Source organism: Microchirus variegatus, assembly GCF_963457635.1.
Source record: "Microchirus variegatus genome assembly, chromosome: 16".
Taxonomy (NCBI): domain Eukaryota; kingdom Metazoa; phylum Chordata; class Actinopteri; order Pleuronectiformes; family Soleidae; genus Microchirus; species Microchirus variegatus.
Window position 1 is genome coordinate 11,155,955 of NC_139817.1, and position 26,171 is coordinate 11,182,125.

At 41.0% G+C, this 26,171-nt stretch overlaps 2 protein-coding genes across 3 annotated transcripts in view; both read right to left on the bottom strand.

Moving 5' to 3' along the window:
- Positions 1–16,849, bottom strand: part of LOC310938123 (TBC1 domain family member 10A-like) — a 35,522-nt gene extending 18,673 nt beyond the window's left edge. The window contains exons 1-9 of one of the 2 annotated variants that reach the window (XR_014593026.1): positions 16,314–16,849; positions 14,920–15,019; positions 14,555–14,662; positions 14,333–14,439; positions 14,117–14,231; positions 13,162–13,227; positions 12,734–12,923; positions 12,014–12,168; positions 11,119–11,626 (exon numbers count right to left, since the gene is read on the bottom strand). Coding sequence is in view for 1 of the 2 variants with exons in the window: in XM_083902564.1 (XP_083758690.1) it covers positions 11,231–11,626; positions 12,014–12,168; positions 12,734–12,923; positions 13,162–13,227; positions 14,117–14,231; positions 14,333–14,439; positions 14,555–14,662; positions 14,920–15,019; positions 16,314–16,495 (1,419 nt within the window). In the remaining variant the exon portion in view is untranslated. Of the gene's footprint in view, positions 1–9,012; positions 11,627–12,013; positions 12,169–12,733; positions 12,924–13,161; positions 13,228–14,116; positions 14,232–14,332; positions 14,440–14,554; positions 14,663–14,919; positions 15,020–16,313 lie in introns of those variants that run through there. The other variant, XM_083902564.1, reaches the window with a different exon arrangement.
- A 554-nt stretch (positions 16,850–17,403) lies between these two features.
- LOC310938127 (protein phosphatase PTC7 homolog) lies at positions 17,404–24,965 on the bottom strand. The gene is made up of 6 exons (XM_083902568.1): positions 24,457–24,965; positions 22,081–22,260; positions 21,094–21,292; positions 20,214–20,337; positions 19,977–20,106; positions 17,404–19,754 (listed from the first exon to the last, which is right to left on the bottom strand). The coding sequence occupies exons 1-6, from the start codon at positions 24,656–24,658 to the stop codon at positions 19,696–19,698; spliced, it is 894 nt and encodes a 297-aa protein (XP_083758694.1). The 5' UTR covers positions 24,659–24,965; the 3' UTR covers positions 17,404–19,695.
- Between the last annotated feature and the right edge of the window lie 1,206 nt (positions 24,966–26,171).

The following is a 26,171-nucleotide window of genomic DNA, read 5'->3' on the forward strand; positions in this document are numbered from 1 at the left end:
ATCAACAACGACTGAAGTTAGAGAAAACAGGAGATAGAAGAGGATTTTCTTTGAGTGCACTCTTCAGTGACAGATCTGGCCTTAGGGAACACCTTTGATGTTGATGATCGGGACTGTTTATTAGCCCGATTGTTTTTGGTGATACTTTCGGCAACAAATGAGCTTGAGATGTGTTGTGTGTGTTCTTGTTGACGGTGTGTGTGTGTGTGTGAGGGTTGGTGGGGGTCTGACAGTTGTTTGATGTGTGTGTTAAGCTGTCACAGACCACATGCATGCACTCCCCCCTCTGTGCTGAGACAGCTGGTTCCTCCAGGGCCTTTATTTGCAATCTGACCAACTCTGAGTCACTGACTGGAGTTTCGCTGCACATCACACGTTCCAAATCAAATCACCCGATATCTGCTTGACGGCAGTGATGATTAACAGTTTCTCGGGCGAAAAAAAATACTCGACCCGTCATCTGCACCAGTTACATAACCCGGTGGCATCGACAGTCGGATCTAAGGTTCTCATTAACTGAGAGATGCCAGAACTAACACTCTGCACACAGCTGGAGGGCTCCACATTTGGTTGTTGTTGTTGCCGCCCGCTCCACTCCATTTTCCCCATTATGTCCTTTCAGCAGGGACGACGGGGTGATTGACACCAGCTTGTTAGACACAAAGGCCACCAGGGTGGGAGAGGTTCACACCTTCTCTCATGTGCAAACTAAAGGAAAGGCTAATTGTATTAGTCTGAATCAAAACTGGACCTTGAAATAACATGTCCACAAGTTAGTGTGGCTAAAATGGCTCTAAAGTGAAAGAGTTGAATTGCTAGTGCGTGCCGTGTTCTTCTGGACACAGTCTGGCCTTGGATCTCTGCACGTGTTCCACAGTTCCATGGGTTTTGACCTGGAAATAAAAGAAGACAACAGTGAGTAAAACATGGTGAAATCCATACCAGGGCATTGTTAAAGTGGTGAGACAATAGCTTGTGGAATGAAAAAACAAAAATGAACATAAAATAAGATTTTTTTTTTAAAAATCAATGAACTGATTCCTAGCTAGTGCTTCTATACTGGGACAAATTTGGTGCCATGATAACTCTTGATATCATAGAGCTGTAACTTATACCATGACTGCAGGAAAGCAGCTGTCTTATGATGGATGGATGAGAAAATACATAAACTGTGGTTGATACATGGGAAATGTAAAGGAAAAAAATGTAAAGAAGGCATGTCAGGACTAGGAGGACAGGAAAGAAATAGAAGATTATGACAAGATGTGATTTACCATGTTTGTAGAGTCTCAAAGTCACTCGCTGGAAGCAGAAGCTTAAATCTAGCAAAGCCTAGCATGGCGAATCCAGCCACGAATAGCATCAACTGCTACATCTCCACATGCGTCTTCCATAGCTCGGAGGAGGCGTATATGCGTTTGTGGATTTCGGTCATACGCTTTCCATCTCCAGGCAGACAAAAAAAAATCCTCGATAGGATTGAGAAATGGAGAATATGGAGGGAGATAAACAGCTAAAAAGCGCGGGGTGGGCAGCGAACCAGTTACGAACCAGAGCAGCCCGGTGGAAACAAATGACGACGTACCTGAGCTGCTCTGGTTCATCTATCTGATCTGCTGGAATGAGTGTGATGTGCAGGGTGTCCAGGAATGTGATCAGATGGGCAGTGTCGTAGGGGCCAAGGGTAGCATGGTGATGGATGACGCCTTCCCCTCCTTCCTCTTTTTGTGATGTTGAATCCAACCTCATCAACAAAGATGACCTGGTGCTCCACTGCAGCCGCCTCCAACTCAAGGACTCTCTGAAACACACATGACAATATCAGAAATAGACATGGAGTGGTCACTATTCATGTGTTGAGAGTATGCATCAATTGTGGGGATCGTATAGGACTTACTTGCACATAGTTATATCGCAGTTCTTTGACTCTTTCTGAATTGTGTTCAAACGGCACCCTGTAGACCTGCTTCATCCTCAGATTATTTCTGCGCAAGACACAGTCCAGCGTTGATAAACTTACCCTATCAATATTTTGAAATATCTCATCGTTTTCTATTATTTTTCTTTGCATTTGCATTTCTTACCTATTCTTGTTTCGTAAAGTCCGTATGATGGATGCCAGTGTACCTGCTCAAATGTGACTGTACTCTTTGCCCAGCTTCCCTCATTGTTAGACCATGGTTCACCACATGGTCGACCAAAGTAGCTCGGATCTCATCAGAGATTACGGTCCTTGGCCTTCCTCGTCCTCCTCCTCGTCCTCTCACTCTTCTGTCTCTGCCTCTGTTTCCAATGTTGGCGTCCATTGCTCCAAAACAGAAGAGCTCACCTGTTGCCCTTTTGTGCCAATGCCCTGATTGCAAATTGTAAAACCTGTGTGACAGGTATGTGATGAGTCAGTTTGCATAGTAGGGAAATTCACTTTTTGAATTTTGAATGACAGTGTGTTCCTGGTGAAAACAAGAGATTTTCTTCATGAAAATTGTGCCAAATGTAGAGAATTGTGTGTAGTGTTTTGGGAAAAAAAAGTGTGTTTTAGAACTGCAATATGAGTGTAAAGCAGGAATTGTGCTTGTAGTTTAGCAGAGTTGGTTCAGGGGGTTGGTGCATGAGTTACCTGTTGTGGTCAAGTGTGTCTCAAGTGCCAGTATTTGAGTGTAAACAATTGAGAAAAACTTTAATATCAAGTTATGACTGTGGTTATTTCTGGAAGTTTAAAAAAAAAGAAAGAAAAAAAAGTCATTTGTATCATTTTTTTCTATAATACTATATAATATATAATACTAATACTGTCATTCAAATGTCATCATAGTTCCCTCGATACACTTGGGAAATGGTGAGAGGTGAGGAGTCTTCCATTTACTACATTCTGCAAATAAATATGTTAGCACACTGAAAATAAGTTATTTTATAACTTTTGTGCGTTCATCCTCAAACTCAATGCAGAAAACCATCTATTAAAACCAGAATACAGACCTTAATTTAATAACAGCCAGTAAATCATGATTTTTGTTGTTAAATTTACTATTTTATTACTGCTAGTGTGAATCCTCCTACATTATAAAAAATATTGTTTTATCACATTCTAGATTCATATGGGAAAATAACAAGTCCCTTACAGTAATTATCCGTATAGGTGTATTTTTTTTTTTTTCTGCACTTCCCCTCAGAGTCAGGGGATTTCTGTGTGTGGCTCAGTTGAACAGGAGACACTGTTACTGTATAAATATCAACATGGACAGAAAAATATTTATCAAATATGGACGTGAAGACAGGAGCGGGGAAAGCCCCAAACAGTCACATAAATAGCTCAGACTTGTATCCAAGGTCACCAGTGAACATATAACTGCTAGAGAGGCAGGGGGCGCCGCCCTGTCTCTACCACAGCTGACAAATGACATTATTGTTAAAAACAGAAGGGACAAAAGGGAGACGTTCATGTATTATTTACAGGAGCAGTGGTGACTACTTTAATATATGATAGATAGATAGATAGATCACAATGAACAGATGATATAGCTAGATGTCTTCTCTTAGCTAGCAATGTCTTCTTTTAGCTAACTTTGTCTTTGAGCAATGTCTTCTTTTAGCTAACAGACAGATAGATAGATAGATAGATAGATAGATAGATAGATAGATAGATAGATAGATCTTAGCTTGCATGTCTTCTTTTAGCTAACTTTAAGCTAACAGAAGATAAAGCTAGATATCTTATCTTAGCTAGCAATGTTTTCTTTTAGCTAACTTTAAGCTAACAGATGATACAGATAGATGATGTCTTCTTTTAGCTAACAGATGAGATAGATAGATCTTCTCTTAGCTCACAATGTCTTCTTTTAGCTAACATATGAGATAGATAGATAGATAGATAGATAGATAGATAGATAGATAGATAGATAGATAGATAGATAGATAGATAGATAGATAGATAGATAGATAGATAGATAGATAGATAGATAGATCTTAGCTCACAATGTCTTCTTTTAGCCAACTTTAAGCTAACAGATAATAGAGATAGATGTCTTCTCTTAGCTAGCAGTCTTCTTTTAGCTACATTTTAGCTAACAGATGATGATATGTCTTCTCTTAGCAACCTTTATCTAACAGATGAGATTCTCCTCGACCATACTTCAAAAGCCACATGAAGTATGGTCTTTTGCTGCAGATAGAGAAACATGCTAAGACAAGAAACATGAACATGCAAAACTTTACTGTACATGCTCAACATCGATGTGGTCACAGTGAGCGTGTTGATGCTTGCATTTAGCTCAAAGCATTATTATTATTACTATCATTATTATTATTGTTATTATTATGTCCTTAGCCCTGGTTTCAGAACGTACAAGACTGCATTGGCCCAAATGTATGTACTGTATGTATCTTAGTTGTGTTTTTCTCCACACATACCAGTAACGATGGAAACATTCTCCATTCCTCTGCTCTTTCCGCAGTTTCCACTTCCTTTTTTAATTTCTTTGGGGAAAAAAAATGTATTCAAGTTTATTAATATTCATTTGGTCAAGCTGTTTTTTCCCAAACGTCACAATTCACTAATTTCTATTCTATTGACACAAATACCAGAAATTTTCAAGTGCATTCTTGGAATTCAGCGTCAACAATGTTTATAAAAAGCAGTAGAAAATGTTAAAAATATAGATAAGAGGAACAAAAAGCAATAAAGCACTTTTGTGTAAGTGGACACAAAAGGTCTGAAATGTGAGAATATCTTTCAAAGCATTTAGCAGGATTTAGAAAAGTATTTTTCTTTCATGAATCATTTTTGTAGACTTTAATGGCTGTTAAAACTTCACAGAGTTCTGAAACACGAGCCTGCACTCTAAAGTTTCAAGGTTGAAATACACACACACACACAGTCCTACATGTTCACACACTATGTAACACCCATGACTACACTGTGTGCAATACAATAAGCTATTGTAACACCAAACCAAAGGTCTTGATGTTCATGTGCTTTTGTCATTAGCCTCAGTTATAACAGGCTGTGGGGTCACTCACTGTTGACACACATGCACACACACACACATGCACAACGAACCAACTTAATGTGCAAGCATTAAAAAAACAAAAACAAAGAAAAACATTTGCAACATTTGCAAGTTGCATTGCCAAACACTCGGCTATAATAGATATTGAGTTCATGTTAGAACACTGTATTTGTGTAATTATCCCGAGGACGTGCACAAGGTCACTGTCTGAAAATTTTTTATTTTTCTGTTGCATGAGGCGAACTTTCTTTTTATTTGAATCGAGTGGGTCGAACAGTTCTCTTATCACAGGCTCACCATCTGCTTGTCTCGGTTGAGTCTGGCTCAGGTTTGCAGGAGCAGAGCATGTCTCTCTCTCTCTTGGCTTGGCACAAACACACACACACACACACACACACACACACACACACACACACACACACACACACACACACACACACGCACACCGACAGCACCCCTCCCTCCTGTGTATCCTCTCTGAGCACCCGACTTCCTTGCGGGGCAAAGAGAGGACTAGATGGACGGGAAAAGAGGAGACAGCGTGGATGTGACACAATAATGGCAGGAAGTGACTTCAGATCAATTGAGATTAGTGGAAAAGACACTAACACAGCAAACATCCCCAGTGAAGAGATAAACACGCAGCGACACAAACAGTCCCAAATAAACACAGAGTCGTGAGGACGTGCGTGGCGTAAAAAGGAATCATCCAGCAGAGCAAGAAAAACAAAACAGTTGTCTGAGATGACTTTAGAATACTACGTCAGCTGCTTAAATAGTTTAAGTTTACTGTATTTTGCAATCGAAAAATGCATCGTAGGGTAAATTAATATCAATTTGACACAAGTTCTGTAGTCATATTGAAACCATATGGCTGCACGCTATTCAACCTCTTTTACACATCTTTCTGTAAACGGTAGCAAATATGAATAGAATTAAGTGATAAAATTCAAACTATTTTCTTAGTTCAAGATGTAAGCAGGAATCAAGATGTAAGCAGGAAGTTGAAACAGTCAACAGTGAGGGACAGTGAGTGAGAGAGAGAGGAGAAAATCTGTTTGACAGCTCAAAGGTCACAGGTTTGAAAGTTGTACTTTATACTGTGTGATCAAGTTTTGTTGACGTTTATGTCATATTTCTGCCTCCGTTTGGTCGTCATATACAGACTCAATGCAGTGTGAGCGGGGGGGAAGCTGGAGATCAGGAACAATGGCCTGGACACTGACCTGACGTTGTGATGCACTGATGAGAATAAATGAGTCTTTCTGATTCACGAGGCTCCTTCAGCTGCTCTGAAGGAGACCAGGGCAGGGGGATCCCCAGCTGGACTCAAGCAGGTGTTTGTCTCATTTCCTTAAAACAAATCAGAATCAGAAAAAAAACAAAAAACTGTTGATGGTATCTCAGATCATTAGGGCCGCATGTTGCGGCTACCGTTGATCCTGAGCAGGAGCCATGAAAGGACACGCGCACACGCGCACACGCGCACACGCACACACGCACACACGCACACACGCACACACGCACACACGCACACACACACACACACACACACACACACACACACACACACACACACACACACACACACACACACACACACACACTTCCTGTCCACCGTACATTCAATGGACATCTGTTTGACCCCTGACACCTTCCACTCCAACTCTGCTTCCTGCTGCACACGTGCAACTCTACCACTTCAAGCTTTTTCATCAAAGCTTTCCCCCAAAAAAACGTGGGAGAACCTCAAAAACAACACGAGGCCTCAATTCACATATGTACAAACAAACAGGAAAAACAGCTGTAACCAAATGTAACTATTCAAGCTACTGTTGTTTTGACCCTGACCTCCACCTCTTGTAATCCACTCCTGCATGAGGCTGCTGGTGAAGGAGGAGGAGGAGGAGCAGGGATAAAAGTGCAGATCATCAATCCTCGTTACCAAAAAGCTTTAGAGAAGCTTTACAACTCATAAAGCCAGACTATAATCTCCCAGACGCTACACACACATATGGTCTCATGAGATCATCCACTCCACTGCGCTCTGTCAACCACCGTAAACAGCCACGGTGTATGAACAGGCATCGCATGTGAGGGATATCATACTGCAGACACATGAGTTTCCCAACAGATGAGACACACAAGTGTGTCGTGAGAAGATTGTGAAGAGTGTGAGCGTACATTTTTCAGCTTCTGGAAGTGTGTGTTAAAGTGTCCTGATCGTGAAGAGGTTTGCTGGATTAGACACTCACACATTATGAGGCGTTTACAAACTTCTGTTTTCACCTGGAAACAGTTGGCAGCCATGTCTCAGGCTGAACGGCATCTGTATATAACATCCAATCCAGCTTTATTAAAGCACTTTAAAGACAACAGGGTTGGCCAAAGTGCTGTATACACACGAGGACCAATTAGTAAAAACAATAAGACAATAAGGACAGTAAAAGGCGATATCTAAGGGAGTTAAAAGCCAAAGAGAAATAAAATGAGTTTTAAGAGAGAACTTAAAAAACAGGAAATGAGAACCTGCCTTAAAAGTAAAGAGAAACTGTAAATATATGGTCACCTCTGAGCTTCCTCTTTGTCTTTCTCGGGAAAAACCACAAAGACATTTAAAAATAAATAAAATAATTTACCAGTTAAAAGCTGAGCTTTGAATCAACTGTAGTTGAGCAAGTGACACCTAGATAAGCCCGACATTAGCTTTGGCTAATGCTTTAGCTTTGTTTAAGATCGCTTTCCAGACATGAAGAACCCAGATCAACTGGATAGCCAAAGATGGCGATCCAGCGATTTTATGGAGAATTGATCCAAGAGGAAGTCAGTACAGGGAGAAGAGAAGAGGCCCAAGAACTGAACCTGTCCAGAGCAGATCGGCTAAAAAGGAATTGTACACAATATTATTTTGACAGTAACGATTGTATGCAATGCTTTTTGCAGTTCACATGCAGAAAAATGCACTAAAAGAAATGACTGCTCCAACAAGGTGTGTTATTATACATTTTGTTTTTGAAGGTTTGACACTTGATTCAGTCTCATCGGCTGAGGAACGACTGGGTCACTTCTCCTCCTCCTCCTCCTCTCTGATTAGCCATGAAACCAGTCTTCCACCCTTCCATTGTCACCCCCCCCCGGTTATGCCAGCACAGAGTGACTGACAGCCAGGTGGGGGGTGGGGGGAAGAGTTGGGGTGTGGCTGGATTGAGGTGAGAGGGTGGAGTAGGGTTGCAAACGGGCGGAAAAGCTGTCATTGTTTACAGACGGGTGAAAATCACAAAAGGGGACGATGATGATGATGATGATGAGAGGAGACAGAAATACAAAAATGCCCAAATAACAGGCGACCTCGCAGGAAGCGCAGAAATAGGAAAAAGCCACTGTGAGCGCTCCACAGAGAGAGAGAGTCTCCAGAATGTGATGCAGATGATTTGACAGATGGACGTCATAAATCTCTCATCTTTGTCCTCAAGTGTACTCTCAAAAGACGAGGAAGTGTTGAGACGTCAAGAACTGCGGGACGACAATTACGTCCAAAGCCACCCGCAATTGTCCCTAAATACATTTTAAATAGCAAATTAAAACATAGAGAAGAGCATTCTTGGCTGTCATGTTTTTGGACCGCAGCTGAGTCTTGTTGATGATGAAGAAGAAGAAGAAGAAGGAGGAAGAGGAGGAGGAGGAGGAGGAGGACAGGGTCTGCTCTGTACGCAGTCCTTTCAGAGACCAAAGGCAAATGGCTGGGTGAGACGCTGTGGGAATTCGACCTATTTGAGATGCAAATTCCACAAAGAGCTGAAAGAGCCGGAGAAACAGGTGTCCAAGGAAGTGTGCTGCTGTGTGGGTGAGCGAGGGAGCGCTGAATGATAACACAGGCTGAATTCACTCCTTCACGCCACTCTGTGTGGCACTTTTTGCTCCTCTTGTCTCATTTCCTTTGTTTCTTGGTAAATTACAGAGAAAATGTTGGAACAAAACAAGTAGGACAGATAAGCGTGATGCAAGAGGTTCAAATTTTATTGATTTGAATGTAATTTGGTACAAAAACGTGCTTGCACGTATTGCTAATTTGATTTTTAAATAAAATAGTCAGAAAACGACTTGATATAATTTATACTGATTCAAACAGCCGAAGTCGCACATTAACACGGCCCGCAGACTAAATCATTGTAATGTTTCAGCATAATTGAGGAATAATGAGTATCTTACAGACAGAAAAAAAACAGGAAATCAACATTTTTGTGAGACAAACAACATCCTGTGTATCCTTCATCCTTGAGAATAACTGGACAGCGACTCTTTGTAATCCCTGAATGAAGCTCAGTGACAGTAGAGTATGAACTGCATGTCAGTGAAAAGTGTGGTGTGTGTGAAAAATAAACCTGTAACATTTAGAGTTTGTAAATAAAGTATTTTTTATGACTCTTATGATGAACTTTCATAACTTGATCTCAAGAACTGGCGATGTTACATATTCATTGCTTATGAATCTGTTTCCTCATCCTAAAGAGGATGAACATCTGCACATCATCGCTCAATCAAAGGTTTACGTCTCTTGCCTTTTGACTTGTAGAATTTTAAGAAAAGTCCTTTGAATTAAAGTGCATAAAATCCTGGAAATCACACGCAGGTATGAACTAATGGTGCCATTTAAATGAGCATTATTTGACCTTCGTGGTTGATTGATAAGCTTATGCAGTTTTGACAACAATGCTTTAACATATACTTCTCTGTGTGTAATTCATTTGGATTAAAAAACCCCAAAGTAATCTGAAAATATACAACTATTTAAGCATTTTAATAAAACAAAGAAAAAAAATCTCCCAATGCCATATTCTCTTCTTTTTTTTTTACGAGCATCAAATATATTTTTTCTATAAATTTGATTGTACAAAACAGCTTCATATTAGCGTTTTTTTTAAATATTTTACATTAATATAAACCCTACATTTTCCCATCAACTAAACACTGTACGTCAAAAATAAATTGTCTGGAAAACATACTTTTCAAAAACAATATGTTATATAAATCTTTGGCTTAGTGGCGTTCAAAAATAAAAAAAAATATCCCTGCACACTTCTTCCTTCATTCGAGTCACCCAGCAAGTCAGTTTCTGCTCTCCTAATCCCATTTATGATGGTTTCTGCTGAGGCAGAGAGAGATAATCTCAAAGCGCCCTCTAGTGTCAAACAATAGCAAATGCAGCAAAAAAACAAAAACAAAAAAACAGTAAAGTGTTGTCTGCAAATTACCAAAAACGACAAAGCAGGAAGAATGCAAATCTCTGTGTTGGCTGATGTCACCTAGAAAGTGCTCAAGAAAATTAAGATTACTAATAATAAAAACTTCATTTCTAAACTGAGCAGAGAATCAGAGCATTGATTTAAGACTTTAAATAGCAGCAGAAGCTGTTAACAGTGATATAGTGAGTCTGTAAATCCCTACATGTTCAGTCACACGAAGCTCAGAGCTGTCATATTCAACTTTACAAAAGGAGTAGAAAAGTGCACACAGTCGCCACCTGCTGTTACTCCCTGGCATTGACACATGATTGACACTGCAAACGTTGATTTTTGTCCGATTTAAACATTTTGATTACTTTTACAAATACTTCATAATTGACTTTCTTTTATTCATTTCAAAACATTTGTCGGAGTGTCTTGACAGGAAAATATTAATTGAAGCTGAAACCTGTCAGAGGTGAAGGACAGGCTCACAGACGACTATAATCCACTAAATTAGTAAAGGCTACGATGCCGTTCAAAAGTTTTGGGTCACTTAGAAATGTCCTTATTTTTTTTCAGTGAATATAACATTAAATTAATCATTAATACACTCTATACATTGTTAATGTGGTAAACGACTATTCTAGCTGCAAATGTCTGGTTTTTTAATAGAACATGTACATAGGTGTATAGAGGCCCATTTCCAGTGTTCTAATGGTACATTGTGTTTGCTAATCGTGTTAGCACAGCTGAAAACAGTTTTGCTGGATCTTTGACCAAAGGGCAAAATGATTACTTTGAATAAAAATCATTATTTCTAATCTTGTCAATGTCTTGACTATATTTTCTATTCATTTTGCAAATATTTTGATTAATAAAAGTGTGACTGAGTTTGGAAAACACAACAAAATGTATAGGTGACCCCAAACTTTTGAACGGTAGTGTATATGCAATATATTTTTTTTCCATCGGTAAACTGGTGTGATACTTACCACCCTGCTACAGGTAAGTGTCATGCTCTGCACTGCTCAGACTTTCTTTGGACTCTTGCAAAGTTATGCGTTTGAGGAGAGGCGACGGGTCACTGGAAGGAGGATAAGGATTCACCGTCTCCACCGGGGTAAGGACTGTCGTCTTCTTCTTCGAATTCCTGCCCCACTTTGCATCCTCTGCTTGCACGCCGCCCGTCTTGGTCACCAGGGGAGACTCCACGATGATGGTGGGCCTCTGTCTCAGGTCCTGCCGGCTGGGTGGCTCGGCGGCCATGATGGCCTTGGCGCCGTGCATTCTGGGAGGGGACTTGCAGTGTAGATCTCCGCGAGTCTCCTTCCAGCGGCGCTGCTGAGTATGATGTTCCTTCTCGATGTCTCTCTCAGACACTGGTAATGCTACAATCTGAGAGATGGGGATAGTATATGTGAGTTTGGTGCTGGGCCAGAACTAGAGCTGAAACAGTTACTAAATTAATCGTCAACTATTTTGATTATGAAGCTTTTTTTCATGATTAAAAGAAGATTTCTGATTGTTTTAGCTTCTTAAATGTGAATATTTTCTTTGTTTCTTTGATCCACATGACAAAGAAATCATTAAATCTGAATCATTTTGGTTTGTGGACAAAACAATTTGAGAACATCGTCAACGTTTTTTAACATTTTCTGACATTTTATGGACCAAACGATTAATTGAGAAAATAATCGACGGATTAATCAGTTATTAAAATAATCGTTAGTTGCAGCTCTAGTCAGAACAATGAGACATTAAACACAGTGAGTTTAACCGTACCTCGTGCACCAGGAACCGCTCGTGCATGTACTGAGGCTTTATAGCTCGGAGCAGCTCCATTGTTTCATAGAGACCTTGGGAGGCCTTCAGTTTCTCTTGAGATCCCAACATGCATTTTAAGAGAACCAGGCCAACCTTGAAGAGGATCTTCACTCCTGAGAGGAGCAGACAAAAGCAGCGAGACACGTGGTTTGCAACGAATGTGAACAAGCGACAGCACACAAGCTTCACATAACTGCTGAAGAACATTATGAAATGCGTTTATTTTAATGAGTTAACAAGTGGCTATGATACATCTTCAGAAAAATACATTTCAAAGATTTCAACCTTCAAATAATGTCTCCAAGACAACCCACGTCGCAACGCTGTCCAATATTTTGAAATTGGATCTGCCTCTTGTGAAAAGTCTATAGCTGACTTTGCTCAGCCTGTTTACACCACTGTATTTTAACAGAGTTACTTTGAGTGCTCAATACTTGGTATAATAAGTCTGAGAACCACTGCTCTAATATTTTACAAGTAAGGTAAAGAGGGCATGACAACAAGGATCTGCAGGAAAGGGCTGGGTCTTACTGGTAAAACTAGAACTACATACCTAAGAGCATGTACAGCACATAGAACGTTCCATCATGATGTCTTATTTGTTGTCATGATGTCTTGTTGTTAGATAAGTGTATGTGTGTGTGTGTGTGTGTGTGTGTGTGTGTGTGAGACCCTCACCCTCACAAAGGAACATGTCCCACACACGCAGCACCGAAGCCCACGGCAGAGTGCGAGAGAAGGCGCACATGAACCACTCGGTCATGTACAGGATGGGCTCCAGCTTGTGCTTCTTCAGGTGACCATAGGCCACAGGGGAAACCTTCTTCAGCAGAGCGTTCAGGATCTCGCCGTCCAGCTGGATCGCCTCCTGTGGACACACGGACGGAACAGCAGTCAGTGAAGAGCGAACAGGAGCACATTCTTTTCTCTTCAGTCTAACCTGATTGTGTGATTATGCTGCCCTGCGGCCTCGTCACTCACCACCTCATGACAGACATATTATGACTGCTGATTTAATCATTTCAACTAGAAATTTAATTTATGACACAACAAAAAAAAAATGAGTGCAAAGATTCAGTCGTATGATGTATTTTCATGTCACATACCAGTCCTGTGCTGTAGTATCCAGGAAGGTATTTTTCACAAATCTGGACAAGAACCCAGAAAGCATCCTGCAACAAAGAAAAGAATGAGAGAAGGTATTTATTTTAGTAAAATTATTAGTAAACCAGCTTGACAGGTTCTACTTTGATCTTGTCCACGCCTATTATATTTCAGGGTGTTTTCATACCTGTAAATTCATTCAGATTCACGGAGTAATATGTTAAAATGATGCACTTAACCTTAGTTTGATTAATTTTCACATTGTAGTCCAGACTCGACATGCAATGCTAGTTTTGTGATTGGTCATAATTTTGTGGGAAATGTGCTGATCTCTCGTTGGTGATAAACCAGTGTTCAGTAAATGAACATTTCCAATTTGAGCGAGCAACTGGGCTGCGCCGAGAAAACAATGCCACGTATCTGATGGTGATAAGAAGATGCACTGTTGCTGCATCCAGACACCATAATGACCGACTCACTGCTTGGTTACATAGCCCATTTATACTCTGTTTACCAAAGTTGTTTCTGGAAGTGGCAGCATCAGCGCTCTTGGTCGTACCGGTTCGTGGGTAAATGTAGCTGGGTACTACTCCTAAATAGTGTACACACTGTAAACGAACCGCTCTGTGGAGCAATTGCGACTAAGCTGAGACGACCCTCTCTGGGCGGTTGTTTTGTGCCAAAACGGTGTGCAATTGCTGTGTTCACACACAAGCCCATTAGACCCGAAACGCCCCCGGTTTCAGAAAAAGCTAGATATGAAAGTACACTCAAGGTTATGTCATCAGATAACATTCTTTCAGAATGAGAATATCACTGTTTTAGATGCATTTTTGTGTAGTAAGGCATTAAAAAGAAGGCCACTTGAGTATCTATGAGTAAGAACATGTGAATTATTATTTATATATTAGAGAGAAAAATACATCTGTTGATGTTAAAATTCTACTATATGCTCACCTCAGCTGGCATATGCATCAGGAGAACAGCAGCAATGGGAGCCTGAGCCTGACAATAACCTTCCTCGGGACGATACAGAGTATAAGCCTTCAGAACACGGAACAGGTCCTGCTGCCTACATGTATGGATAAATATATATATGTTCAGTATATTTTATTAACCACTGCAGCATTAGTGAAAAAAAATCATAATAGACCTTTGGACGACAGCACTTACCCATGACCTCCTCTTGCTGAAAACATCTCGTGAAAGGGAAACTGCCGATGAAGATCTCTCTCAATTATGTCTACCCAATTTGCAGTTCCTGGTTGATCATCCAGTTCCTAAAAACAATCAGTTTTGCAACATTAAAAAAGAAACACATTTGTGCAACAACAATTTTAAAGCACATACTCACAACCTCATATATATATATATATATATATATAGATAACTGACCTGGAATCTGCCCTGGTTTTGCTCCCTCTTCACCTTACCCCCAGTGAGGTAGAGCCAGGCTCGGCCACGCAGCGATGGGGGGACACCCTTCTGACAGCGCTCTTTCACCTGGTATTCAACATGTACACAGTTAAGACTCAAGAGCCTTTAACAAGACTGTCTTTAGATTTCTGGTTTCTTTTGGCAGCTGGGACACTTTTGAAGTTTATGTTCTTTAACACTTAAATACAAAAACTGAAACCTGGCACAAATGCCTTCTGATTTTACAGCTCAAAAATACTCCATTGCTTACTAAATAACATGGAAAATGCCCTTTACTGTTATTAGTAATGAACAAAATGAAGATACAAGTAAATGGTGCAGACCTTCTTGTGTTTTTTGGCCATCCACTTGTCCCAGTTGTTGAGCATCTCCAGCCATTTTGACTCTCGCAGTCTCAGGACCTCAATGGGAATTTCTTCTGTACTGTGACAGCAGGAGAAACGATTATGATAAGAGACAAAGTATTTTTATGACAGGGATTTCCCCATCATAGGCACAGGGGTAGGTGAGTGAGCGAGTGCGTGTGCACTGTGCAGGGGCTCATCTCTTCCTTGTCCAAACAGGAAACCTACTCTCAGACCATACAGTGGACCACTTGCCATCCGCAGCGAAGAACAAGGAAAACAGGAAGCATTGGGAGAACTTTCCCCTACTTCAGTTCCCTTCGACCACCAACACAAAACACAAGCCACCCCACCTCCACTGGATCCCTACTGAAGATCAGAGGGGTCATTTTGACTCCCGAACAGCGCAAGTCTGTTTTTCTTGGCAAACAAATACAATATTTCCATGCCTTTTCAAACAATAGATTACAATTTGTCAGACACTTCTAAACTTATCACAGGGATTTGGCTGAACTAATGTGTATAAATAGGGACTTATCTGCCAACACAAGACAAACAAAGTGTAGGTAACATGATCAATGTAACAACCTAGATTAGTCTTTAGGCCAGAAGAACTTTAACAAACTATTATCAAAATGAATGTTAAACATACTCTTTGTATATGAAGAGTCAAGCACAGAAATAATGTGATGCAAGAGGAAGGTTGGGCAAAGAAGGTTGCTCAAAGAACACCGCCTAAAAAGTTGTTTACTGTGGTGTTGGTTCCTATTCCCATATTGGGGGTGTCCTGGTTAATTCACAAAATAATCATATTTACCAATGGTGCTTTGAGAAGAAAACACTCCTCTTGCTGTGTAACTCATAAACCTATAAAAAACATGTGACATGTAGACACACTGGGAACAGCTGATTCATGTGGCATGACTAAAAGGTTTTACATTGGGGAAAAAAAGCATTCAAATCAAGATAAATTAATCAATAAAAATTAAACCATATTCAAATGGACACAAAATTCCTCATACAAATGAAATGACAGATACTACATGGACTGTTGGTTACAATGTGCTTTTTTCTAGGGTGTGTGTTAACTCACATATTTGTTTTGTTATATCACAGTTTCTATTACAAACACTGGATTTTTCAGTAGCTGTAGTCCTAATGAGGACAAAAGTATGGTTATGGTTAACTTTTTTGGGGAAAATATCGGGCCCATACCTGGGATACCCAGACTGGATTATATCTGTGAGTGTCCTCACAACTATAGAGAGACACAAGTGTGTGCGAGTGACAGAGAATATGCGGCTATGTTGCTGTCAACCACTTGTTTTTCAGTTTCTGTGAGCAGCTGCAAAGCTTTAAGGAACTCAACTTACGCTTCTCCACCGGACTGCTGGGCTCCACCGATGAATCCGTACTTGTCAACCCGCTCCTCCTGAGGGATGGCATTGCCATTTACCTCTGCCTCAGGTCCATACAGCCCGTCTTTCCCATTATCTGTCAGCTTGTCTGTGCTGCCCCGAAAGTCCAGTCCATTGCCCTGCTTAGTTTTTGCCATTTAATTAACATTTACCTCACAGTCTGTTCTCACAACTTAGCACCAGAGTGAAAAGCTTCGCAAAGACTTTAAAGCTCTCCATGAAGACGCCCGCAGGTTAGCTAACCTGAAGTCATAGCTCGCTACTGTTGCTAGCAGGATTTGCTTCCTAGCTGCTAGCCGCCTGCTAATGCTCCAAACAGGTAGACTAGTTTTGTAAGAAAGTAAAACACCCCCCTTTGGACACGTTGATTGGTGTTTGCGCCAAGGAGAAACGATTTCAATTCAAGTCGTCAAACCATGTGAGAGTTGAGCGCTGCTATCTCGACGAACTATTGCAGATAATGTAGCTGCTAACTCCGAAGCTACCATGCTAGCATCATACTAGTGTCAGCTGACACACACACACACACGTAGGAATCACTGCTGTCAGCAGGAATGTGAAGTTAGCCGTGTGTGGGCTACAAGGAAGGTGGAGTGGATTAGTAAACAAAACATCCACGGCGTCCTAAATGACTCTCCACCGCCACCTACTGCTGAAAATAACACACATCACACGCAGGTTCACAAGTTTGTGAATGAGGGGTGAAGTTCGTTATTGGTTGGATGATGACAGTCAAGTTTCCAGTTTTAATGGAAGAGAAAATGGTTCCAAACCATTCCAAATAGTGACTTAGTACTTGGACGAACAGTACACACCTTTATGTATTGGATGGATCTTAGTGCATGTTATATTTTATGTAAATATTTTCAATCACACACTGTTTAGAATTAGCAATTTTTGTACACACACCAATTAGAGACAGTGAATTTGACCTCATTTAACCCATCCTTTTGTCTAATCTTCATTTGAAGATGAAACATGGCAAGAAAGTGGAAAAGCAAAAACATTTAGTATAAATACTAGATTCTTTATTTAAATATTGTACATATTTTAAAACATATTTACATAAATTAGACCTGTATTGTTACACATTGTACACACCGCTGTAGGTGTGTCTTTCATACGCACAAACATTGCTTGCTTGGAGGACAATCACACCATAGAGACTGCAGAAGCACCTTTGAGAACAACTTTGAAGGACAGAACAAGTGGGGGGCATTTACCGGACATCAAACACTGGGCAAAGTGAGGGAGACGAGACAAGCTTGCAATGACAGGAAAGGCCTCTTGATTACAGGTCTAGCTATTTGTTAAGGCTGAAACTGTGCTCACTCACACATTTTTTAAGTACACAGCACCATGATCCATTCCACCAACCCCTCCCTCTGTGTATAGGTTACACCCTCTGTCAAATATAGCTTTATCATTAGACTAAATACAAGTTTAGAACATTTGTACACAAACTTCCAAAAGGTGAGAACATGATACAATTGTGGAAACTGGGGCAAACAAAGTAAACAGAAAAAAAAAAAATATCTTTCAATAACTTGCTACCGTGTTAAATTTCTGTCAAATGTGGTAATGTGTTGCACTGCTGAGCCATCACATGGATGATTTGTTGGTAGCATATGGCAGCAATTATAAATTGTCTACCATGAGAACAACAAAGTGACAATACTGGTCTCCATCATCACAATCTTGTCTTTACAGCGGGCCGTATAGAGCGTTGCCCCCTCGTCACATATTTATGAATGGCTTTCCTTCTTTGGTTTGTAAACCTGTGGCTTACGTTCTTTAAGATAACTTAGACCAAGAAAACGGTATGTTCGTCTTTCACACTACTTCAGGCATACTAGATATTTAACTGACACTTCAGAATGGAGGCGCACAGGGGGGGTTTACACAGCAACAAAGCATAATGACATACAAAAGAAAACTCTTTGGTGCACCTGCTTTTTAAAAGGTAAAGACTGAACAAATGGGGCTAGCAGTTGGACAAAGGGACGGAATATCATGAGCAGGACAGTATTGTTGTCTGTGTCTTTGATAAACGTAATTGGATGAAAGCCAGCAGAAACACACACACACAATAAATGTTGTCATTTCAGACATCTCGATTACTAAACAGAGGCAGCAAACAAATAAAGAGGGGAAAAGGTAAACAGTGAAATAAGAACTCACTCATCCATCACATAAATGTTAGACGTTTTCAAACTCATTTCTTTTAAAACTATACAACATAAAAAAATACATATTTTGCTTTATTTGCCTGACCTATCATTGCAATTGTAAGCATTCCCAGAGGCTAGCTTTAGCTTTGTGAGATAACAAATATCAACATCAAAATACATCACATATTCCATTATTCACATCACACACACACCTAACATCCCTCCGACCACACAAACTGCAGCAATCGATCTCAACAAAAATGTCTTGTTCATTTCAGCAAACGGAAGTGTGGGATTGATAAAGCTCACTTCAAATTAACGTCTATACATACAGGAAAAATATATTTATGAATGCATGTGTACCTCATCCACAACAGTAACAAAATATCTCTTTACTTGAACAAAGAACAACAGAAAAGGCCGGAACTCCCCCCCCCAAAAAACAACGAAAAAATATGTACAACTTATCAGGATGTGCACTGACGGATCCCTTGGTCAAGTGACGAAACCTATTAACCTTACATGTGATTTCATCGATCTGATGGAATCACCCTTCTGTAGTTCAACATTACCAACGCCTAGTCTTTTATTCTCCATAAATCTCCCAACATCATCTTACTCTGTCCACCGATGCGGTTTGTTCAAGCATGTTCACAACATGGACCAGATTTTTAAAATAATAATAAAAAAAAGTACAACACATTATTTACGTCTTTAAAAATCCAAAAACCATGGCTTACTCCTCTTATCACTTTTTATACACAAGGTCTACCAATTTTAAAACCCATTGTAAATCCAAATTGCTGCGGATTACTGCGTCTCCGTGAAATCACCTAAAAAGTGTAAATGTCATACCATGACACCATCCTTCAACGCACTGTATTCGGCTCCTACTGCATCCGGAACAACGTCAAACTGTCTTCTTTGCCTGCGTCCTCTAAACCGTTCCAAGCACCGAAACAATAAAATACCCCAACTGTTACACGGATGCATGCGAGTCCCGCAGCAAGGAGTGTGTCGTGTCATGTCGTTGGGCCTCTCTGAACAGCCCTCGAGACGCAGTGCACTTTGGGAGGGCTGCAGATGGAAGACTCAGGCAGATGGGAACGGGAAGGAAGGATCAGCCCCAAAGAAGCACACATACACACACACAGACAGACACACATTTAGTCTGTATATTCAGCCACAATAGACAGCAGCACCGTGATATCATCTGGTTTCCCTCCTGCAGAAAAAGACAAAAGAGTGTGAGGAGCTGAGGCCATACTGTATTTCACATATCATTACGATTGCACAAGCAATTCATCAAGAATTCTATTTTTGATGCCAATCAGCAACCTCTCCTTTAAGTAAATTTACAAATAATACAACCAAAAACACCAGGAATTGCAGTGCATCTTCAAGAAAAAAGGTGTGCACTACAAGTGACACAGCACAGTACACTTACCTCTTACATTCAGGCCATTGTCACAGGCAAACTGTGCAAAAGGTGACATATAGTTTGGGTCGTAGGCAAGGTCATGTGCTTGCTTTGCTATGCTCTGCGCAGTCTGCATGATGCTGTCATAGTTGGTAGTCTAGAATGGAAAAACAAAGAAAACGCTGAAATGTGACAGCACAACGTGCAATGTTAAACTGGACACAGCTCATGACAGTGTTAGTGAAATAGGTTCAGACGTGGCACCTTGAGTTTTTTGAGCTCCTGAAGAATCATGTAGTCTGGCATGTTGTCGAAGAGGCCATCGGTTGCCGTTAGGATGATGTCCCCGAGCTGCACGTCGAAAGAGGAGCTATCGGCTGCTTCAGGACTACAGGACAGAAGGGCAGCAGGGCGAGGTTAGTCTCAGAAATGACACAAGCACGTGATGCTTGAGCTGCTGCTGACAGTTTCTGGTGTGTAATCAAGCAGGTCAGCATTAAGCATGTCACTCTCCCAAATCCTAAAGACACGGCAATGGGTGATAATCCCACAGCTGACTTGGGAGCTGCCTGTCCTGTGAGTCCTCAGCAGACTCAGAGACTTCCTCCAGTTTACTGGCACATATCACAATACTGAGTTTTATTTACTGGGAACCTTTAACATTATGTTTTGTTTGGTAAGGAGGGCTTTTACTTATTTTTAGCATACTACACACCAAAAAAAGGAACATTTCGTTGTTGTACTTTATCTCAAACCATAGCTACGACATTAAACCTGTGCAGAAAGTGAGGGGAAAAGACCTTGAATCGACTCTAAATGAAGAAGACACTAAATGCATTTTTAGTTGAGGCGGTTATGTGCTTATCGACATAATCTGCAGACAGGAACAAAAAGAAAAAAACAAACAAAAATGGAGAATACAAAAGTACTCCAAAGTAGTTTTTGGTAATTCCAGATGCATAGCTTAGTTTGGCAGCAAACATGTCGCCACCAGCACACACTGGAGTGTGACCTTTAAACAAGGTGGGACAGTTCCTACCGCAGAGACATTCGCTCAGTCACCATAGCTTGTTTTTGTTTTTTTTGCCCTTTAGTTATGCTCGCGTGTGATTTATAAGAATGTTTCCAACACTGAGCGACTGACCTGTCACTGAGCACCACGCCCTCAGCTCCAGGGGGAGCGATGGACAGCTGGAAGGGCGTGTTAAAGTAGTGCTGTTGCTCGTCTGAACGATGGACCACCTCTCCTCCCCGAACAACCAGGAAACCCGAGTCACCAAGGTTGCATGTGTGTAGCCGGTGACTTTGCCGATCCAGAACCACAATGCAGGCTGTGCTGCTCCCTGTGAACGAAAGAAGAGCTGGTCACTCCACAATGAAAATACAAACGTGCAAAAATAACTTAGACAGAGGCTGGACATAAAATGCTGCCTTAAGAGTACTCATGTACTGCTTATGTGTGCATGTTCCCCATGAAAGTGATGCAAATGCACACTTTGCTTACCCGAGATCCCAAGAGACTGCAGCTTTACGAGCAAACAGTCCTACTGACCTTGAGCAGGGAAGGTCAAACACAGACTTAGTCATTGCCACGGCTCCCAAAATGAAAGTAGGCCCTTTGGTAAACATGAGGGGGAGGTTCACATTTGGTGTTGGCACTGACTGTGGGTCAGAGATACTGAGTTTCAGGAGAAATGTGACCTTGGTCACATGTCTGACACAGCCAGGCTTTAAAATCTATTCAGGCCTTCAACAAGCAATGTCACAGGTGCACGCCCAACCATTCTGGAGGCAAAATGTTCACTATGTGCAAAAGGGAAATTGTTGAACCCCATAAGGTCACAGAGTTTCAACTTTCAAGTGGCGGCATAACAAAACACAGGGAGATCAAGTTAGCTAGTTACCTCGTGGGTATAACGTCACTTGGTGGACACATAGCTGAGCTTGAATTAATGATAACCCTAAGCAATGACAATGATTATACAAAGAGTATCTTTTCTGCATTTCTCCATCTGTTATTCATTTTAATTACCCCATTAAAATTTCTGTCCCGACTGACTCATACTTTAGCTATGGCAAGCGTGACTCACTCAACCACGGGCTGTCTGTACACCACGACGAAATTACTCACCAAGCAGGGGAACTTTATTTTGTAGAAGCTCATAGTAGCCCGAGGTCAGGATGCCCACTGGATAACTGGGAGTGAATCGTCCTTCCTTCACCAGTCGCTCACAGGTTCTCATTAAGGTGGCAGAGAACTGAGAAGGGTCAACTCCATAATCTCGCCAACCACCTACGCCATCTGCCACACCTGATGGGACAAAAATTGAACAAAAGGTTATTTTTGTGCTTAATTATACATCCCACAAACCAATGCTAAAAATAAGAGTAAATATAAAAGTATTGAGATAATGCACTGTTTGTCTTATCTTCAATGAGAACAGTATAAAAGTTAGGATAATGTCATCTTTGTTGATCTCTGTAACACCAGACTGTTCACTTTCATTAAAAAGGTATACATTTAATTCACACACATTTTGAGGAGAAGTGTAACTCCATTTTAGAGTGAAGTGAAACTGAAAAAAAAAACTCCTCTCAGTTGCAATGTCAATTATTAATCATCTGCTTAAGTAATTAACTTTTTAAGTTAGGCCAGAATGAAAATGTGACAACACCTCAGATGACACCACACCTCTCTCTCTCACACACATTTACAAACACACAGCTGGTGTTTAACTAAAAAGGGATTGATTAAAAAAGTAAGCCAACAGACTACAATGTACCATAACGATACTGCAAGACTTTAAGAGAAATCTAATCGACATGAACAATTATTTTCCATTGCCAAAAATGTGTCCATCCTTCAATCGAATCATCATGGAAGAGCAATATTCACAGTGAAGAAGCTGAAATCAGTGAACTTACTTTCACAAAAACAATGAAAAGCTATTGTGAAAGATGGTGACAATTTAACAACAATTGAATACTTGTTGCAGCAAGTGTATAAAAAAAAAAAAAATACACATAGCATTTACTGAATTGTTTAGTTATTCAACATTGTTGGATAAGATTATGGCTGCGACTAACAATTATTTTTCATAATCGATTAATCTGGAAATTACCGCCTCGATTAACCGAGTATTGTTATGGTCCATAAAATGTCACAAAAAGCTGAAAAGGGTTGTTAGGTGTTCTTAGGTGTCTTGTTTTGTCCATGAACCAACATTAACCAGTTCTTCTCGTTATATTAAGTCAAGAAAGGAGAACATATATACGTTTAAGAAAGTAAAGTAAGTGGACTATGCGACGACATAGGGCCCTCTAAGCTGCATGTTCAGACTCATGTGGGGTTTTGTTTTTATTATTTGCACATCGAGCTGGATGCTGTCTAACTCTAAGGGTTTTGGGTTGTGAGAACTTGAGGTTATCCGTTACCGGTTTTGCTTGTGAATTGTCATAGATAGTGGTATCTTCGTGGATCTTGTAATTTGGCAAGCTAGGGGGCCATAAACAGCATCTTACACTGGCCCCCACAAAGCCAGAAACGGCCCTGAATGTCATCGTTGCTAACCCTAGATAAAATCCTGAAATAAGTGAAAAATAACCCTGTGAAGCTTGGTGAAGCTCCTCGTGTGCTGTTGGAGAAATAACACATGATCCATACAAACAGGTTTGTATTGTTTTGAAGGTTATATTGATAGTTCTCGTGTATTTTTAACACCAGCACTGACATGTTAGTTTGAGTTTGCCCTGTGTAAACGTGTGAAGCCACGAGACTGTGGTTCCTGCCTATTTAACGTCATATAAACAAACCAAACACATGTGCGTGTCGTTGACGTTTAACTAGTACTAGACGGGTTTCGTATAAGTCAATAAGCAGCGTGGTTAATCGAGTATATCGCGTTGTTTGCCCTCAAGTGACTGTGTGCAATGAGGACAAAGCAAAAACAAACGAAGCGAGGCTAAGCTAGGAGGCTAACGACGGTGTTTGCAATATGGCCGCCTCCATGCTCAACCATTCTGACCTTTGCAAGACATTGTAGTTTTCAGTCTTAAACGCCGCCATGAGATGCTTTTCGGGTCTATTCACGCCGAACTGTTGAGAACTGAAACCCCCGATTAAATGTGTTCAATATGTCGCGTTACCGCGGTGTATTCTGCCTTTAAGACGCAACTAGGTGAAAGGTCATTCGGTGTTTCTCCTCAAAACAAACATATAATCAAAGAGGACGTGCTATAAAAACAACAACGCGACTTTGACACGTGAAGCACAGGCTAATATGTAATGTGTTACTTGTAAGGAAACTATATATTGTGACTTAAATAATCCACAAAGGGCTGGAAGATTGTAGCATTGTTTTGCAGGATGGTGGTGGTGGGTGATGTGTTTTCATCCGAGGGGTCATTGCACGTGTAGAGGCTCCATCTCACTGAAGGTCACACACAGAGGGTGTGTAACCCACACCCGCAGGCCGGTGTCGGTGTAGTCTGTGCCGGCGAAGCTTACCCAACACATCCGCGCTTTTGTGCCGGGCTATGAAGCAGGCGTCGTCCCCGTAGCACATCCCTTTCTTCAGGATCCCCTTACGAAAGTCTTTGCCGAAGCCATAACTGGCGGTTATCAGGCTGTAGTCCCGACCGTCCGTCTGAGAGAGTCCACCCAGAACCGCCCTGGCTACGAGTCTGCCATAAGACAGTACCGATAACATCCCCCAGCTGAAGATGTGAGCCCCGCACGCGCTTCTTCTTCTTCCTCTTCTTCCTCTCCTCCTCCTCCTCTGCCCTGTTCGGCTACTACTTCGTGTCAAGCCCCGGCTGACTGCCTCTCTCTATCCGTCCATTCGACACCGACAGTCTCACTTCCGTGAAATACTAACACAGTCCCCGGGTAGTAGCGCTCATCCAACCTGGCATAAAACGCTACCGTGCGACCCACAACTGATTAGGTGCCCGCTGTTACTTTCGTGGACGCAGTTCTTCCGTGGAGGTCTCTCCTTCCCAACATGATTCCGCCCGTGGACACCGGACTGTGCGAGCCGCGAGAACATACGGGTGTTTGACGGTTTACAAGCACGTCACAAGCCTTCGCCGTGTTAACCAATGACAGCTGCGCTGATCCCAGATCTGTTGCTGCCACTGAAGTTTCCGAGAAGCACACAGCCCCGCGGTACTGCGCAGGATTTAGGGGTGCGCTTGTTCTATTTACCGGGGTGTAACGGTCAGATCGTATCCCATCAAAGAGTCATTCCCAAAGCCTTCGTCGGGACCCACAGGTGGATGGCAGAATAATGGTTTATATTTATATTATATTAGTCTTACCTAAAGGGCCAGTGTGTAACAGTTAGGGTGGTAATGTCAGAACGTTACACACACACGCTGACGACGATTTGAATCAGGTGAGACATTCAACGGGAAACATTATTTGGCCATTAGGTGGCACTGCAAAATCAGCAACTGTTGCAATAAAAACGTCAAAATGTTGATTTTTGAAATGGATTTTCTCCAAAATTCCACAGTAAATATGGACATATGTATGTGTTATATCAGTAACATTATAATAGTTTATATCAACAATCTCCCCCTCACAGAACTATAAAGACATCAAAAATAGTAATGATGAAATATTAAAATGACTAAATATTATTGAATGCTGTTCTTCTAAAGTGTTTAATTTTTGTGTTGTTTAATAAATAAATAAATGAATAAAACCAGCATATTTTTATCTATTGTATGTATATGCACCTGTATGTGCTGGCAAGTTTTTTGGAAAAAAACAAAACAAAACAAAAAACACCCCTGGGGAACAGCTGTTTGATCAGCACTGCTCTGCAGAATAGCTCGCCACCCAGTGGCTGAAACTTGCATTTTCAGCCACTGTATCAGCGTCACACACGCTGATACAAGGGAAGAGGATAAGGGCCCCATTATGATTTATCTTTGGCAAACAAAATGTAAAAAAAATAAAAAAATCCAGAATTCTGAGAAAATAAAGTCAGATTTCTGAGAAGAAAATTATCTCAGACATTAGGTTGTTTTCCAATGTGGTTTTTTGTGTGCGTGTGTTTTGTTTGCTATTAATTAAAGGTGCATTATGTAATAAATCTAAAGCATCTGGCCATAAAAACCTCCTAATATGTCACAGAGACTCAGGAATAGTGTTCATATAACATACTGAACTCACCAACAACAGTACAGCCAAAATATTTGCATTAAAAAAAACAT